General features: G+C 41.5%; 1 protein-coding gene across 1 annotated transcript in view; it reads right to left on the bottom strand.

The window, feature by feature from the left end:
* Positions 1–2,772: 2,772 nt before the first annotated feature.
* The window catches only part of nsmfa (NMDA receptor synaptonuclear signaling and neuronal migration factor a), a 43,364-nt gene continuing 29,181 nt past the window's right edge, over positions 2,773–16,955 (bottom strand). Inside the window, 8 exon segments of the mRNA XM_056433017.1 lie at positions 2,773–5,624; positions 6,375–6,450; positions 8,653–8,755; positions 9,903–9,982; positions 10,203–10,273; positions 14,851–14,884; positions 15,045–15,128; positions 15,820–15,950. Of these exon segments, the coding sequence (XP_056288992.1) occupies positions 5,527–5,624; positions 6,375–6,450; positions 8,653–8,755; positions 9,903–9,982; positions 10,203–10,273; positions 14,851–14,884; positions 15,045–15,128; positions 15,820–15,950 (677 nt within the window). The 3' untranslated portion in view covers positions 2,773–5,526.

Raw genomic sequence — 16,955 nt, forward strand, 5'->3', positions numbered from 1 at the left:
ATGACATCCTAAGTGCAAGTTGAAAAAAGCCTCTGGGGCTGAAGATCACCAATGAGGTTGAGAGTGACGCATCGTTCGTCCTGTGAGAAACGGTGCAAATGCAGTTCAGAGGCCATTTAGAGTCGTGCACTGTGGTGTTATGCCCCCGCTGGGGTACATAAGGGAGCCTAAAAGCCCGCATCAGCACATGAGAAGTGCTGATTGTGACCGAATCGGAGCCTTGACTTCATGCTCAGTTAATTGTTTACCTGCTGCAGACTGCCAGAGGTAAAATGCACTGAAACTAACAAAGACAAAAAGCGTGCTCAGCATTCTGTAAAGCTGCACACTCTCATGCCTACTTCTGCAGGTGAGATGTTTTGGCTCAGTGGGACCCCTTTCTTCCATTACTCAGCCGTTTCCATGCATCTGTAGTCTGCCCAATTAAATCTGATTGCAACCTCTGGCTTCCGAAAAGAAAGATTATCAAATAAGAAGGTAAAATAATGAGCAAATGAACCTTTCAATTAGTAGCAATAGACTTTCTGCACGTGGACGTATTAAAGGAGTGAATTCTGCTAAAGAAAATGAAGCATTTGAAGCACCATCTCTTTGTTCACCTCACATTTGAATAACTAAGTAGTTTTCGATAGGAAAGAGATTTGGCCTCTTTTCACAAAACAACTTATTTTATTAAAATATATAACCTCTCTGACTTTATATTTTAACGGAAATATTCAAACTGATAGCGGAAAAAAAATCATTACACTTTTATGGAAAAGTGTAATGATTTTTTTGAGGAATGACTCACACAAAGCTCAGTCACATAGAGCAGAAATACACACCATCTCTTACTGAACATATTGATAGCAGATGGTAAAGTCCTCTGCCAGTTTGCCTAACTGAGCCATATTTTATTACCACATTGCCCCACTCGAGAGCTGCGCTCACTAAATGTGGAGCTACTTGTGGTTCCTGGAGTCTTAAAAAGTAGAATGGGAGCCAGAGCCTTTAGTTATCAAGCTCCTCTTTTATGGAACCAGCTTCCACCTTCAGTCCGGGAGGCAGACACAGTCACCTCGTTGAAGAGTAGACTGAAGACTTTCCTCTTTGATAGTCTTATAGTTCGGGCTGAATCAGGGTCACCTGGTCCAGCCTGAACTATAAAATTAAATTGGGTTATACAAAATAAACTGAATTGAATTAAAGTAGTATTGTAAGTATTCAGGTCATAAGCCAATGTATTTGAAGAGGGGAATGTTTTGACCTGATGACCACAAGAATCCAGAACCTCCTTGCCTCAAAGCCAGAATGTATTGTTGACTTACCTCAAGTAAAAACACGTCCTCCACCACTGTGGAACGCAGACACAAATATCAATTGTATGACCTAATAACACGCGCCCTAATATCACTGCCTCTTCATGCACCCTGCAGTCTGTAGCCTCAGGAGGTGGGATGCAGAGATGCTTTCTGCCCTGGAAACACTGAACAGCTTCAGAGAACAGCTTCAGAGATCAGCTTCAGAGAACAGCGTCTTTGAGTCCTCCTCCTTCGTGAGATGCTCACTTCCATAAGCTGTCTGCGTTTACATAAAGTTGACCGCTTGTCTCTTTACACACATGCTTATGTATTTTACTCAACTTGCTCTTCTCTGTATGAATGAAAACATGTCATGTTTGTGTCTTCCACATACAAGGAGGGGACCTTTGTGAAGCTTCTCGACAACCGATGCAGACTGTGGGCTCTTCTGAATGGACTGCAGTTGAATATTAAACAAACTCTGTGATATTTGCAAATGCTAATTTAAATTTTGAGTGGAGCGAAGAGAAGGAGTCGGAAAAGCGGTGTACACAAGGCAGACTGCATGAAAGGCAAGAGGATGGAGATTAGGGATCGAGGCGTTTCTGGGGCGAGGAGATAAGGCGCTGCACTACTTCCCGTGTCTCACGACGGCCTTATCGGCATTTTTTCACGAAAAGAAAAGAAGTGTTGTTTTTGTTTACATATCTCTCTTTCTGTCTCCCTCTGCTTACAAATTATTTCTGGCACTGAAGAGACATAAATAAACATGTGAGTTAAATCCCCTCTTTACATAATGGAGGTGTGTGTTCACCTCATTATGAACTCTCCTTCTTTACCACCTTTCTTCAATCTGCTCAGCAAGTACAGGCAGCATAGACAGCCACTTGGTAAAGGTTGGTTAACTTGTCTCCGAGCTTTTCATCTGACCTGTGCACTGACCCTGTACGGACTGCAGTTCACTTCAAGTGGAAGTTGAGCCGCGCTGTACAACCAGTGAGATTCTCGTGTGTAGCTCTGCTGTGGCGTCGACAGGGAAATGAACATGAAATGAACCGTATTCATGCATTTTAAAATTGGACCGGAGCCCTTTGTCGCTGTTACTCCAGGTGTAAGAAGTTCACTAAAACATCAAGTGGTGATGCAGAACAATGGAGACGTGCCCGCTTGTGGGCAGTTGTTTGGTTTTATTAGACTGCGGCCACAATGACCTCCTTCATGTTTGAAACGGGGAAGGGTCACAACGTTGCAAAGTTATGCAACAAAGAGCGGTGAGTTTCATCTGCGTTGTTATGGATAGCTGAAGTGTGGTTCATTGATATGAGATTCACTCTTTTTCTTTGCAGTATTTATGTCTCCCATGTCTTTAAGCTTAAGACCTTTTTTTTCGCACTTTTTAATAAAACAAAAGATCTGAGAGGCCGTGCTCCTTTTCTGTTTGTTTCCCAGTGAGTGAAATGAAAAGTCAAATAATACAACACAGACTGGGAGAGACGAGTAGACACATTTGCATCTTTAATTAGATTTCCAGTAATTCTTTTTTTCTGCTGAAAAAGAAAACAAGAAAGCTCTCTCAAACTCCTGAGTCAGCGTGCCCTTCACACAGTCAGTTCAGCCCAGTCCATTCAAACGGAGGTTTAATTACCAGTAAGTTCTTTATAGACTGGATATGATATATTTGTTGTGATGTTTTCTATGGCACAAGAAAAACACTTTCTCGAATGAATTGAATCCATCACATCACAAACCAGTCTCCGTGTTTCTGATCTGAAAATTAACCCAGGGTGTAAAGTTCCGAAACACATAATCCACGAAGCGTCGCAGCTGTTGAGTGCAACTTCTTTGAGAATTTGGCAGTTTAATGCTTCTGCTGGAATCAAAATGGCTCTATGATATGACACTGCCGGATTTTAAATCTGGAGTGAAAACAAGCCGTGCGTGACTCAGGCTGAGAGAGTACTCGTCTGTGCCAGACCAACTGAAGGCCAACACTGCAATGTCAGAGAGAGGGCAACGGCAACGGCAACCAGACTTCTGCTCGCAAAGAGATGGAGAGCTTTCCAGTGAGACTGGTTGACTTAAACACAAAAAGCCTGCACATAATGCTCCAAATATTAACTCATCCTCACAAATAATGATGAATGGAAAAGTATTTACCATACACAGGTGGAGAGGATCAACACTTGTCTGTGTTTTATACGTTTGTGTGTGAAATGCATAATGTTGGGGCCACTGAAATCTATGAAAACCTAAAAATGTTTTTCCTCGTGCTCCCTGTAAACTATCTGGACACACATCACCTGACTGGTTCTAAACTCACAATCGGCCGCATGTTTCGCTGACATTCAGGGTCCGTTGTCATTGTGGGACACTGCTGTGATTGGCCGAGCAGTGAGCCATGGCGGGACTTAGCAATGTCTCCTTGGATTGCTGCCACATTTGAAAAGATTACGGCTCAAATTTCAGCATTAAAAAAAGTAGAATGTAACCTTAAAGACTTTTGGGATTGCAGCACTCCAAAAGCACACAAAAACAATACTGTGGGATCAGCTAATTTCTTAGGTTTACCTGAGAAATCAACTGTGAAGACTTTTTTGCGCTTTGAGTGTCCCTCTCCCACTTTAGCTGTCATTACATAAAGCAAATTAAATTATTATTAAAGGAGGATTATGTGATCAGTGTCTGCGTCCCTTTGTGAGTGAGTGAGTGTGCAGCTCTGTGTCTGGCCACAGTTCATCTGATATTCTATTCAGCAAACTGCATTCTATTTCTGGTGACCAGTGGTTGCTGTCACCCACTGACTCCTCACTCACAACTCATCACCGGCCTCTGAGCTGACCTTTGTAGTTTGGCACTGCAGTCTAAATATGTCTGTCCTTTTAACGACCTGACACCTGGCAGGGCAGCTGTTAACAGCTTAAACCTCTGGCTGATCGCTTTCATTGGGAGAACTCCGGTCCTTCAGACTGGATCCCAGCCCAGTGAAGTGAGCGGTGGCGGAAGCTCGTTTGGCTGCCATCAAGAGAAGCCAAGAGTGTTTGGCAGGAAGTGAGAGCAGCTGGCGCCAGTGACAAGGCCGAGACTAAGTGGCCTGAACCTTCTGCAAAAGAGGAGGCGGGATCAATAGGGCAACTCCTTCACTGGAGTGGCAGGAGCACTTGGATGGCTGTTACATCCCTCTTGACATCAGTAATCACGCGAGACTGTCTTTGAGAGTTTGACGGAAAGGGAGAAAATGGGGGTGTAAAGGTGATAACCCCCCCCCCCCCCTCCCATTGCAGGTGCAGAAAGAGAAATACACACATTTGCATGATTATTATAATTTCTTTGACATGGAGAATACACACACACACACACGCACATAAAATCAGCACTTTTGTCTCTTCTTTTAAAAAAAAACCAAAACATGAAGCTGGATTTCTCAAACCGAAGATACATTTCTGGAGAGCGAATACATTCATTCCAAGCGATGGCGATGAAGATTACAATATCTTGATAGAATAGACACACAGATTATTTACTTCATGGCTAAAACCTGAGTTATTCCAAAGTATTTTCATATGAAACTGCACAACAATGCACATCAAAAATAAATGATGCATTATTATTATCCTCATGTATTATTTGCATGACAGAAGCTATGCTAATATATTCATGTGATATATACACACACATCGACATATGATATTATTTATGGATGTATATATATATGTATGTCTCTGGGGTCTGGGAGCATCTGAGAGGTCCAGTGAAAACACAGAACCACATTATGGCAGAATGAGTTTCAGTGAAGCACAGCAGCCTCAAAGTGTGTTTTTGCAACAGAGGTGTGATGAAAATTATATATTTTTTTACACATTGGAATTTTTTTTATCCTCCTTTTGCTTTCAAACTCAAGAAGCAAAGGGAGTCGGTGACTAAGATGAAGACGGTCCAGTTGTCTCTGCTTCTTCTTCATTTTTTTCTTTAATGTGTATTTTTTTTCTGCCCTTTTTGTGAGTCTTTGATCCTTACTCTGAAAATGAGGAGGAGCGGAGGCACACAGCATCATTGAGTTGGTCTTCAGCCACCTTGTCCTGCCTGCCATCCTCCTTCCTCCCCTCCCTGTCCTCTCCTGGATGAATGCAGGCATGACTGGTAGTATTGAGTTGGTGGGTCGAGCACTATAGTGGAACAATGTTCACTTATCGGATCAGTTCTATTTTCATTGTAGCGCTCCGCTTCTCCCGTTATCCGTGTTTTTTCGTCACAAGAATTCCTCATATTCCAAGAGTTTGGAGTGCTGCCGAGTCTTCCAAAGCCGGTAGAGGCGGAAGTCGAAGTACATCTCAATCACCTCTTTGCCTTGATTGGTAAATGAGAGAGGACACACTTTAATCAAGTATTAAGGAAGCAAAATATACCATTACTTTTTATCTAACCCTTAAAATAACCATGTTTGAGATACTAAAAGCAGATATGTTTTTGGAAGAGCTACAGTATAATAAATATTTGCAGGACAGCCATATTTTGCAACTTTAATATGTGCAAGAGCATTTCTTCACTATATTGATAAGAAACACCTCAAAATATGGTGGCAAATGACATGACATATGGTGGAAAATGATGCGTAAAGAGACATCCTTTCTAGAAGATAGGGATGCTTTTTATGAGACAAGTTCAGCGTGGTTAGCTGTCATCAGGGCTGGAGACGTTTACATCTCTCATGGGCACAAAGAGAACAGGAGGAGAACACTTTGAATGAAAGTGAAGGGCTGAAGGAGAGGAAGTCTGGGTTTAGAAGACAACAGTTTCCAGTTGTCTCTGCAGGAGCCGGCTTTTATAATATCATTTATTGGGTGGAGTAGAGCGTACTGTACCTGCAGCTCGAGAGGAGTGCAGAGTAAAGTGCGTACTCTCTCCTGTGTGGAGGGTGGTGTTATGGTGATCGAGAACGGCATGCGACACACAGTAAAAAAGTATTATATGTTAAAATTTGGGAACAGCTTCATGCAACATGTGACATGTGTAAACGCATGCCTGAACCGTAACGTAGGCCTATGTGATGATGCGTCCGTGTGATCTGCATGTTTGAGGGAGTTTGTTCGGACTCACCCTGAGCAGACAGCTCCAGCGGCGACTCAAACTCGACAGAATAAGGCCTCATCAGATTCTTCAGTTTCTGGAACAGCTGTTGGGTTCGAGATAAGAAAGCAAACATCAATTCATCCTCCTGCAGTAGGGGAGCCGGCGTCTTCAGACACGCAAACATGGAACCACACCCGAGAACGACACTGAATCCAGCTCGTTGCTGCCAGAGACATGTGGACATGTGTCCTCAGCAGGTAACACGGAGGGCAGTACATGCGGTGAGAGTATAATTGCAACGGTGTTCATTTTCCTGCTCGTCTTCATATGACCTCCCTGCCTTCCCATGAAACAGCTGATCTTATAAAAAGGTGGAGTAGGACCCCAATCCCAGTCATTTTACTAGCAGAGTTCCATGTTCAGGAAATTAAAACAAAGGAGATTACAATCAAATGTATCTGTAAATCTGTATATTTAGTATGAGTATTTAGTATTGTTTTTCTGTTTTATTTGTATCTTTTATTAATGCTCTAATGTGCACCCGCTGCTGTGATCCCGAAATATCTCCACTGTGGGACTAATAAAGGAATATCTAATCTAATCTAACGCGGTGTGAATCAGGAGGTGTATGACATTTTTGTATCATCACTTTTTTATTCACGATAATGATCTCTCGTCACTCGTCCACGCTTCATCTCACTCCGTCTTTGAAAAGAAAGATGAAATAACGGTTCTGATAATAGTGAAAATGTTGGCAGCCGATAATCGGGCCAGCATCACTTTGGGCGCTGGTAACATGTGATTGCCTTTTTTTATTTGAGACTAAACATCATTCAATTCGTTGTAAGAAAAAACTATGTCGCAATCGATAGTGAAAATAATAATTCATTGCAGTCCTAAAGACTTTGAGCCTAAAGCGAGTTGAGGTTTTTCCGTCGTCTCCTCGGCAGTTTCTCACTGATGTGGTGCTGTGCATATTAAAAATTGAAGCTCACTGATTTCTCTAGAATTTAGTCATGAGGGATCTTGATAGCCTCTGTCAGTGAAATCAAAGGCCAAGTGAGCTTTTGTTTTTCACTTTATGATGTTAAAATGGAGGTGGTGAAGAAAAAGAAGATTTCAATCCTTGGTTTGCAGTCCTTTGAAAAAGATAAAAGAAGATGGCTACATGCCAGATGTAGAGAAGAGAAGAGACATCGTCTGTAGTGCAAAGAGAGCCGAGGCAAGGAACAGATCTCTAATATTGTGTCGCAACATTCCTTTTGGTCCTGCATGGCTCCTCATTACACATTGCAGTGTTATGTAACTGGGTTGTTCCAGTCATCAAAGAGCAGCAACAGTCATACATATTACACAATAAAAACAACCCCAGAACAATAAAATATTAGAGAGAACTATCATTATATATATATAAAAAGCTTTTCTTGTTCTTCACAAGCCCCTTTTGATATTTGGTGAGTGATTTTATTAATCATGAGTTAATCCATTATAATTTTACTTTTTTAATCAGGGGGGGGGGGGTACCCAAGTACGTGGACACATATTGTTCTGGGGTTGTGTTTCATGGTTTGGAGCACACTAATGCTCCCGTGGATAAACGTCTGCACACCCCTGCAGACAGGTTCTTCATTTAGTGGAAAGACATTACAGACGAGTGAAAGTTCTTAGAGTATCCTGTGTGTAATGTTCCACAAGTACGTGTCCACATACTTTTGGCCGCATTGGAAATATCCCTGATGTGCAGCCTGCCAGAGACAGTCAACCCGGCAGAGATCCATAAACAAAGCATTTTGGCAGACATGAGTGGAACAGTGAGGTCAGACAAACACCGCTGGCTATATTGTGTGTGTGTGTGTGTGTGTGTGTGTGTGTGTCTGCCAGCTTGTTTCTGTTTTTCAGATCTTTATTTTTACTCGTGTGGTTATGAGTCTTATTGTATGTTCTTGTGTAGCATCACGCAGCATGTGTGCTCTTCAGCTACACCACCACACAGAGGGAGAGGATAGGAGACAAGAGACAGCTGAGACGGCCAGGAAGCTCATACGGTGAATATGAGACGCAGTGAGAATACATTTGGAAACAGTGGGAAGATACATATAAATGAGCCGGAAGGACGAGATAGTGACCCCTAATGATAAGAGACAGGGAACCAAAAGACTATAGCTTTGGCGTCCGATGTTATTCCATCAGTTTGTGTGGCTCATCAATGTAAGTTTTGAACAAGTAACTTGACGGAGACTTTGTTATGAAAGAACCGGAGTGGTCTGGATGAGCTCTTTCCAGTTGTACGTGTGTGTCTGAGTACCTTCTCTCCGTTGGGGTTGCCCAGGACGTAGCAGCCCATGATGTGGATCAGGTTGGGTTCGGGGTTGACTTTACTCATGAAGCGACTCAGCCTCCTCCAGAACCTGAACAAAGACAAAGGCCACAGTTAGACAATCAATCTATCAGTTCCCATGAAATTAAAAAACACAAATTGTAACTTGAAAAAAAGATACGTGCGAGTCAGTTACTCATCACTAAAGTAGCTCAAGCTAAAGTTCAGTCAGGATGACACTCTTTACACGCTGGTTCATTCATAAGCAGTCTCTTAGTTAATTGCAGCGATTATTCCATCAGCTGATTGGGGGTGGGCACAATGAATGAACCAATCAATTAGAGGCAGTGCAGTTCTGTAAGCCAATCACAGCGTCGTTGGCAATCTTTTAAATATGTTCTCCTCTCTGCTGCTGTCAGTTTGCGTCATGGGACCCTCCTCCACCCAGGGCTCCTCCACCCCGGGCTCCTCCAATCGGCTTAACAGCAACTCTTCTTCTACACCACCACCAGGGGGGGAATCTGCCTTGGCAGATATCAGCATCTCCACCCTGAGAGCTAATCCTAATTCAGGATGGAGTCCAACCGCCAAAAAGACTTTGCACTATTTCAATTTGCAATTGTAAATGAATTATTGTTAAACTCTAAACACCCGTCTCTGCTGATTGAACTACTGTTCTTATGCACGAAAGGAACAGATTCTTTAAATATACTTATGTTTGATATCTCTGAAACAAGTAAACACCACCTATTCAAACATGGTCCCCTTGGGAGAGATGCATCACTCTGAAAAGTAGATTGTGCTCATAAATAAAACATTGTGTTGAATCCTTCAAGTGGAACATCTCTGATTTAAATCAAGTCGGAGAGCACTCACAGAAATAGTTTTCATATTGTGAAAATAGCATAAAGAAAATGTATACGACACATTTGTTTTCAAATATTGAAATCCTTTGATGGTCTAAAACCACATTAAGATTTATTGGGGAATGTGCCAGTTTCCTTTGGTTGAGATTTGGTTTGAAAGAGGATTTTTTTCTTCATTGTGGAATAAATACTTGAATGAAAGAGCAGCGAAGGCATCTTAATGACGAAATACTTCTATTTCCACAGCGAGCCGATGGTTCTCAGTCATCTCTGTCATGACTTGTAAAGCGTAACCACATGTTGATGCTTTATAAGACATGGGCCATGTGAGTCGTCACAGTATTCAACATTAGGAGCTGATGGGAGACTTACTGGCTCATGTCCTCCTCCTTTTCCACCTTAGCAAATGTTGCCACTTTATTCTTCAGAAAATACAAGTGACCGGGGCCTCCCTAAGAAGCACATAGAAGATTAAACACATTATCACAACTGATAATTTGCTTCTCCTTAATTAATATCTTGACAGGGGTTAGATCCCAAAGGAAGGAACTGAACACATTCTAGCTCAGGTAGTTGTTATTACGGTGCATGAACACAGAACCGGCATATATACCAAATAAAACGTACAATTTGACAGGAAATACACTTTTATTCTGTCTCCTTGTTCCTCACCTGACAAAAGATGAGCATCCTCCAGAACTTGCTTCCTCTCCTGTAAGCTGTGAGCTTCTTCTCTATTTCCTCTGTGGGGGACAGAAAAGGGTTCGATAGATGTGATTGATGTGAACTTCAGAGACCGAGATCGAATGTAGGGAGAGAGGAAGAGAGGGAGAGAGGGAGAGATGTGAACTGTGAACACAAATAAATACTTTGGAGGTTGAGTTCAAGTACAGGCGTAACCCTTCTCTGCTCTTCCATTCGAGAAGTTACCCACCCTTGACTTTAGAGTAGAGACTGTGTCTGTCCCACGGCCACTTCAATTAAATAAATCAAAAGTAAGCAGAAGAGGAGTCGTACACAATAACCTTATACAAGTTAACACCATTATTTCAGCAGTGCAACAAAATAGGTCTATTAAATGTGGTCTCCTAAATATTCGATCTCTGTCATCTAAAGCTGTGTTACTAAATGATTTAATATCAGATAATCACATTGATTTATGTTGCCTAACTGAAACCTGGCTGAGCCATGAAGAATATGTCTGCCTGAATGAATCGACTCCTCCAAGTCATATTAATACTCACATTCCTCGAGGCACCGGTCGAGGAGGTGGAGTAGCAGCCATCTTTGAATCGAGCCTATTAATTAATCCTCAACCAAAATTACACTACACCTCATTTGAAAGCCTTGTTCTTAGTCTTTCACATCCAACCTGGAAAACACTACAGCCAATTCGATTTGTGATTCTGTACCGCCACCAGGTCCATATTCAGAGTTTATATCTGAATTCTCAGAATTTATATCAAGTTTGGTTCTTAAAACCGATAAAGTTATTATTGTTGGAGATTTTAATATCCATGTGGATGTTGATAATGATTGCCTTAGTGCTGCATTCATCTCCTTGTTGGACTCGATTGGCTTCTGTCAGAGAGTACAGAAACCCACTCACAGCTTTGGCCACACGCTTGATCTTGTTCTTACTTATGGCGTTGACATTGAGCATTTGAACGTCTTCCCACAGAATCCTCTTCTGTCAGACCACAACCTCATAACTTTTGAATTTATACTACCGGAGTGTACTCCGTTAGTCAAAAGTTTCTACACCAGATGTCTAACTGATAGTGCTGTAGCTAAATTTAAAGAAGCGATTCCTTCTGTATTTGATTCGATACCACGTCTCAATATAACAGAGGACTCCTGGTCTAACTTTAGTCCGTCCCAGATTGATCATCTTGTTGACAGTGCCACAGGCTCTCTGAGAATGACACTGGACTCGATAGCCCCTCTGAAGAAGAAGACAGTGAGGAAGAGGAGGTTTGCTCCCTGGTATAACCCTCAGACCCGCAAACTGAAGCAAACGTCACGAAAGCTTGAACGTATATGGCGTTCAACTAATCTCGAAGAATCCCGCTTAGTTTGGCGAGATAGTCTTAAAACATATAAGAAGGCCCTCCGTAATGCCAGAGCAGCCTATTACTCATCAATAATAGAAAAAAATAAAAACAACCCCAGGTTTCTCTTCAGCACTGTAGCCAGGCTGACAGAGAGTCACAGCTCTGTGGAGCCGAGCATTCCTATAAACCTTAGTGGTAATGACTTTATGAACTTCTTTAATGAAAAGATTTTAACTATTAGGGACAAGATTAATATTCTCTTGCCCATAACCAGTGCCAATCTGTCCTCAAGTGGAATGGCCTTGGAAACCGCTGTATGCCCTGGTGTATATTTGGAGGGCTTTCTCCCATCAACCGTGACCAATTATCTTCAACGGTTTCTACTTCGAACACGTCTACCTGTCTCTTGGACCCCATCCCGACGAGGCTGCTTAAAGACGTTTTGCCTTTAATTGGCGGCTCTCTATTAGATATTATCAATGTGTCTCTGCTAACAGGCCACGTACCACACTCCTTCAAGGTGGCTGTTATTAAACCTCTCCTGAAGAAGCCCACTCTGGATCCAGAGGTATTGGCTAACTACAGACCGATCTCTAACCTCCTCTTCCTCTCCAAGATCCTTGAGAAAGTGGTCGCAAATCAGTTGTGCGACTTTCTACATCATAATAGTTTATTTGAGAAATTTCAATCAGGATTTAGAAAACACCACAGCACCGAGACGGCACTGGTGAAAATTACAAATGACCTCTTAATGGCAGCAGATAAAGGACTCCTCTCTGTCCTGGTCTTGTTAGACCTTAGTGCTGCATTCGACACCATTGACCATGACATCCTGTTACAGAGACTGGAGCAGTCGATTGGCATTTCAGGCACGGCACTAATTTGGTTTAAATCCTATTTATCAGATCGATCTCAGTTTGTATTTGTAAACGATGACGCCTCGATAACCACCAACGTTAATCACGGAGTTCCACAAGGTTCTGTGCTTGGACCAATTTTATTTACCTTATACATGCTTCCTTTGGGCAATATTATCAGGAAACACTCCATAAACTTTCATTGTTATGCAGATGACACTCAACTATATTTATCGATAAAACCAGAGGAGAGCAACCAACTCTGTAAAATTCAAGCATGTCTTAAAGACATAAAAACATGGATGACCTGCAACTTCTTGATGTTAAACTCAGACAAAACCGAAGTAATTTTAATCGGCCCTGAGCACCTCAGAGATCAATTATCTGGTGATGTGGATTCTGTAGACGGCATTGCCCTGGCATCCAACACCACTGTAAAGAATCTTGGCGTTATCTTTGATCGGGACTTGTCCTTTAACTCCCACGTAAAGCAAATCTCAAGGACTGCATTCTTTCATCTACGTAATATTTCAAAATCAGGCACATCTTGTCACAAAAAGATGCAGAAAGATTGATTCATACGTTCGTTACTACGAGACTGGATTACTGCAACTCCTTATTATCAGGCTGCTCTAATAAATCTCTTAGGTCCCTCCAGTTGATCCAGAATGCTGCAGCTCGTGTTCTCACTAAAACTAAGACAAGAGATCACATCACTCCTGCACTAGCTGCTCTGCACTGGCTCCCAGTAAAATCAAGAATCACTTTTAAAATTCTTCTCTTAACCTACAAAGCCTTGATTGGTGATGCTCCATCATATCTTAAGGAGCTTGTCGTACCATATTGCCCCACTAGAGAGCTACGCTCACTAAATGCGGGACTACTTGTAGTTCCTAGAGTCTTAAAAAGCTCCTCTTTTATGGAACCAGCTTCCAATTTCAGTCCGGGAGGCAGACACAGTCACCTCGTTTAAGAGTAGACTTAAGACCTTCCTCTTTGACAGAGCTTATAGTTAGGGCTGGATCAGGTTCACCTGGTCCAGCCCCTTGATATGCTGCTATAGGCTTATAGCTGCCGGGGGACGTTTAGGATGCACTGAGTACCTATCTCCTCTTTTTTCTCTCCTTAAGGATGAATTTTCATCTCTCAATCACACGTTACTAACTCTGCTTTCTCCCGGAGTCCTTTTGACTTCACGTCTCAGGGGGTCATCGGACCCTATGAGACGGCATAGATCCTATCTGCCTGATGGATCGTCTGGGTCGTGGAATTCCTGCTCATGACTACGCCACTGTCCTGTTGAGACTCCGCCCACTGTTGAGACTCCGTCCACTCCTCCTCCCCACCGCCATCTGCCTGATGGATCGTGGAGGTCTCCATCGTGGAATATGCCTACTATGAACTATTCATACACTCTGTCATATTCATTGAATGTATTTTAACTCTAAATCTGTCCTTCTGTACACATTACATCTATTGTTCTGTCCATCCTAGGAGAGGGATCCTCCTCTGTTGCTCTCCTGCAGGTTTCTTCCCTTTTTTTCCCCCTGAAGGGTTATTTGGGAGTTTTTCCTGGTCCGATGTGAGGTTTTGGGGCAGGGATGTCTATGTGTACAGATTGTAAAGCACTCCGAGACAAATTTGTAATTTGTGAAATTGGGCTATACAAATAAATTGAATTGAATTGAATTGAATTGAATTGAATAATAATAATAAAGAGTAGAGACTCTAGATGTGGTTTGATTTGAACTTAACATTGTGTGCTTCAGGAAGTGTCGCAGCAAAATAAAACAGGCCAATAAAAGTCAAATGGAAACTTGAACTCCATGAATTATTCATGGGAATCCTCTCACTGGCTTTATTCAATGCAGTTCACCTGGAGGAGCTCCAGGGTCTGTTTACAGGAAGCGCTTCTCTTTTGAGGAGCAGATCATCGTTTTCAGAATGTAGAAACCAATACAAAAAAGTAATTTTGCAGCATTTTAACTGGTTCTATATGAAATGCATAATTAAGCCAAATCCAAGCAAATTTTTTTTTAGAGATTCAATTGCCTGTACGGTTTAGCTTGTATTTATTTTTCGGACCTTTTAATTCACACGATATGAGTCTAAGTTTAGACACAGTCCAGGTTTACAACTAAAGGTGAAGGATTTGTGAGATAAGAGGTCATATAAATGTGGATACAAATGTATCAAAGGCTCTATTTTTTATATTAATTAGTTAACTAACGTCCATTGGTTTGACACGGTTAGTCATTTTCAATGGTTACTTTCAGATTTTAGAATTTTATCATCTGTTCTTAATTTTAAAATATAATATTTTTCTTCTACATTTTATTCACCGGTCTTATTTATTACAATCATTGAATATATAATTACAAAAGAGATGTAAAAGGAACATTAACTCACCCAAAATATCATCAAAAGTAGCGTGTTCATGGTCCTGAGGAAAAAGATGTTCACATCAAACATAATCATTGATCGAAAAAAACTTTGATATCCATTTTAATCGCCCTTTATCCTAAAACATCCTCTAAAGAAACAATGTGTATGCTTGTATGTCGAAGGATTGTTTGCACACTATCAATTGATGTTTGACTCACGTAGAGGATGGGGATGATGGAGGGGTCATCCCTGCGAATTATAGTGGGAACGTACTCTGCCTTTGGGACTTTAGAAGAGATCAGCTGAAGGTGAAGGAGAAGCAGTAGAAGGAGAGGAATGATGGATTTAATGGGATGTGTGGGAAATGAAAGAGTGGGAGAAAAGTGGAGCAAAGTGGAGAGAAAAAGAAGAGAAGGGCAGAGTTGACCCTAAAGGTAACAGGAGGGTTAAAAGAGTAACTCTATCACACCGTCATGCCTGCAGGGAACGTACAGCTCAATATAATATTCACAGCGAGACGGTATATAATACACGAGGTGCATTTATGATACTGTATCTGCATTTACATTTACCTTCCAGACATGAAGCTATTTTAACCTCAATCTGCCATCAGCGTGTAATCCTAAAGTCATCATTTCTGTAGTGCGTTGTTTATCAGTGATCATTTTTAGCTGCAACAAATCCAGAGTTTACGTTCTTAACGGGTCAATCCACCAATTTCACTGGGATTTGGACATGTTTTAGCAGAAAAAGCCTGCATTAAAAAAGTTTTAAAGAAATTTGCATCTAAAGGTCGGAAGGATCTAAAGAAAGATGCCTGTTAGTTGTATCGTTGGAAAAGTAGGATACAGTGTTTTGTCGACTTGTATAAGATTAAAAGTCAGGATATCTTGGCTTCAGCTGATTTAATTTTGACCATTAAAAAAGAAAATCTTGTAAACCAGCCAACTTTAATTGTAATATAAAATTTGACTTGCAAAACTGATCACATACCATGATTTTGGGAGGTACAAAGTCGTCTCCTTCACAGGCCAGCCTCTCCATCTCCCGCTCCTCCTCCCAGTCTATATTATCATCCAGGCCCCCTTCATCCAAGGTACTACAGGAGGCCTGCATGTCTCCACCTAGAAGAGAAATATATTACACCGGTGAGAAAAAAAGCCTTGTCGGCAGAAGTGTTTCGTGGGAGGCAAGAAAGGTGACACAGAAAGAGAAAATCTAGGAGTGAAGGAGGGAGGTGTCCGAGAGAGTGAAGAGAGGTGAGTGTGGAGGAGAGGGAAAAGGATGGAGTTGTTAATAATGGTGGTGACACAAGAAAAGTGACAGATGGAACAGGGAGCAGAAGAGACAGCTTGCAGGAGGAGGAAAAATAAGTCGGACTGATAGAGAATACAGCAGCAACATTTCTGGCAACAACTAACACGCAGATAAGAAACTCAAAGGGGGATCAGAGGGCAGCTGTTCTAAGAAAGTAAAGCGTACCATCCAATTGGGCTTATTTGACATGTAATCACAATGTATATCACACATTATATTTGTATTTCAACATGTGCAACTGATGAAACCTCATTTGATGTTAGAAGATGGATCAATATTGGATGGATCAATATTGTTCATGGTGCTTTGACCTAACGACAGGCCGGTGGTTGTTAGCTGTGTTTCTTAAATCTAAGGGATGTGATGCAGTTTTTACTTTGACCCTATAAACGATTAAAACATTAAAAACCATAAGTCACAGTGTTTAAATAGAATATCATGTTATGTTGCTGATTCTCGACCGCTTTCAGTGCTGCTACATTACATTACATGTTCCAGTATTGTAGTTTAATTACAATGTGAGCTTATGGCATATGTGTGGACTAAATGATGTTTCCTACATACGTGTTGGAGTCATTGAGTTTCTTATTTGGTTATTTTTTAGAATTTCCAACAGCAAATAAAAAAGAATTATTGACCGATATCTCATTATAGGACAATATTAAAATGAAATCCAAGTATCCATGTTGGTATTGGCCTGACAATCCAGTATCAGTCAAGGTGAAAGAGCAGTTTGAAAAGAGAAAGGGAACAAAGAGTGTGAAAAAGGAGAAAATGACGAGCAAGACGGACGATTTATGTCACACCTCCAG

Source organism: Pseudoliparis swirei, chromosome 15, assembly GCF_029220125.1.
Source record: "Pseudoliparis swirei isolate HS2019 ecotype Mariana Trench chromosome 15, NWPU_hadal_v1, whole genome shotgun sequence".
In the NCBI taxonomy this organism is placed as follows: Eukaryota; Metazoa; Chordata; class Actinopteri; order Perciformes; family Liparidae; genus Pseudoliparis; species Pseudoliparis swirei.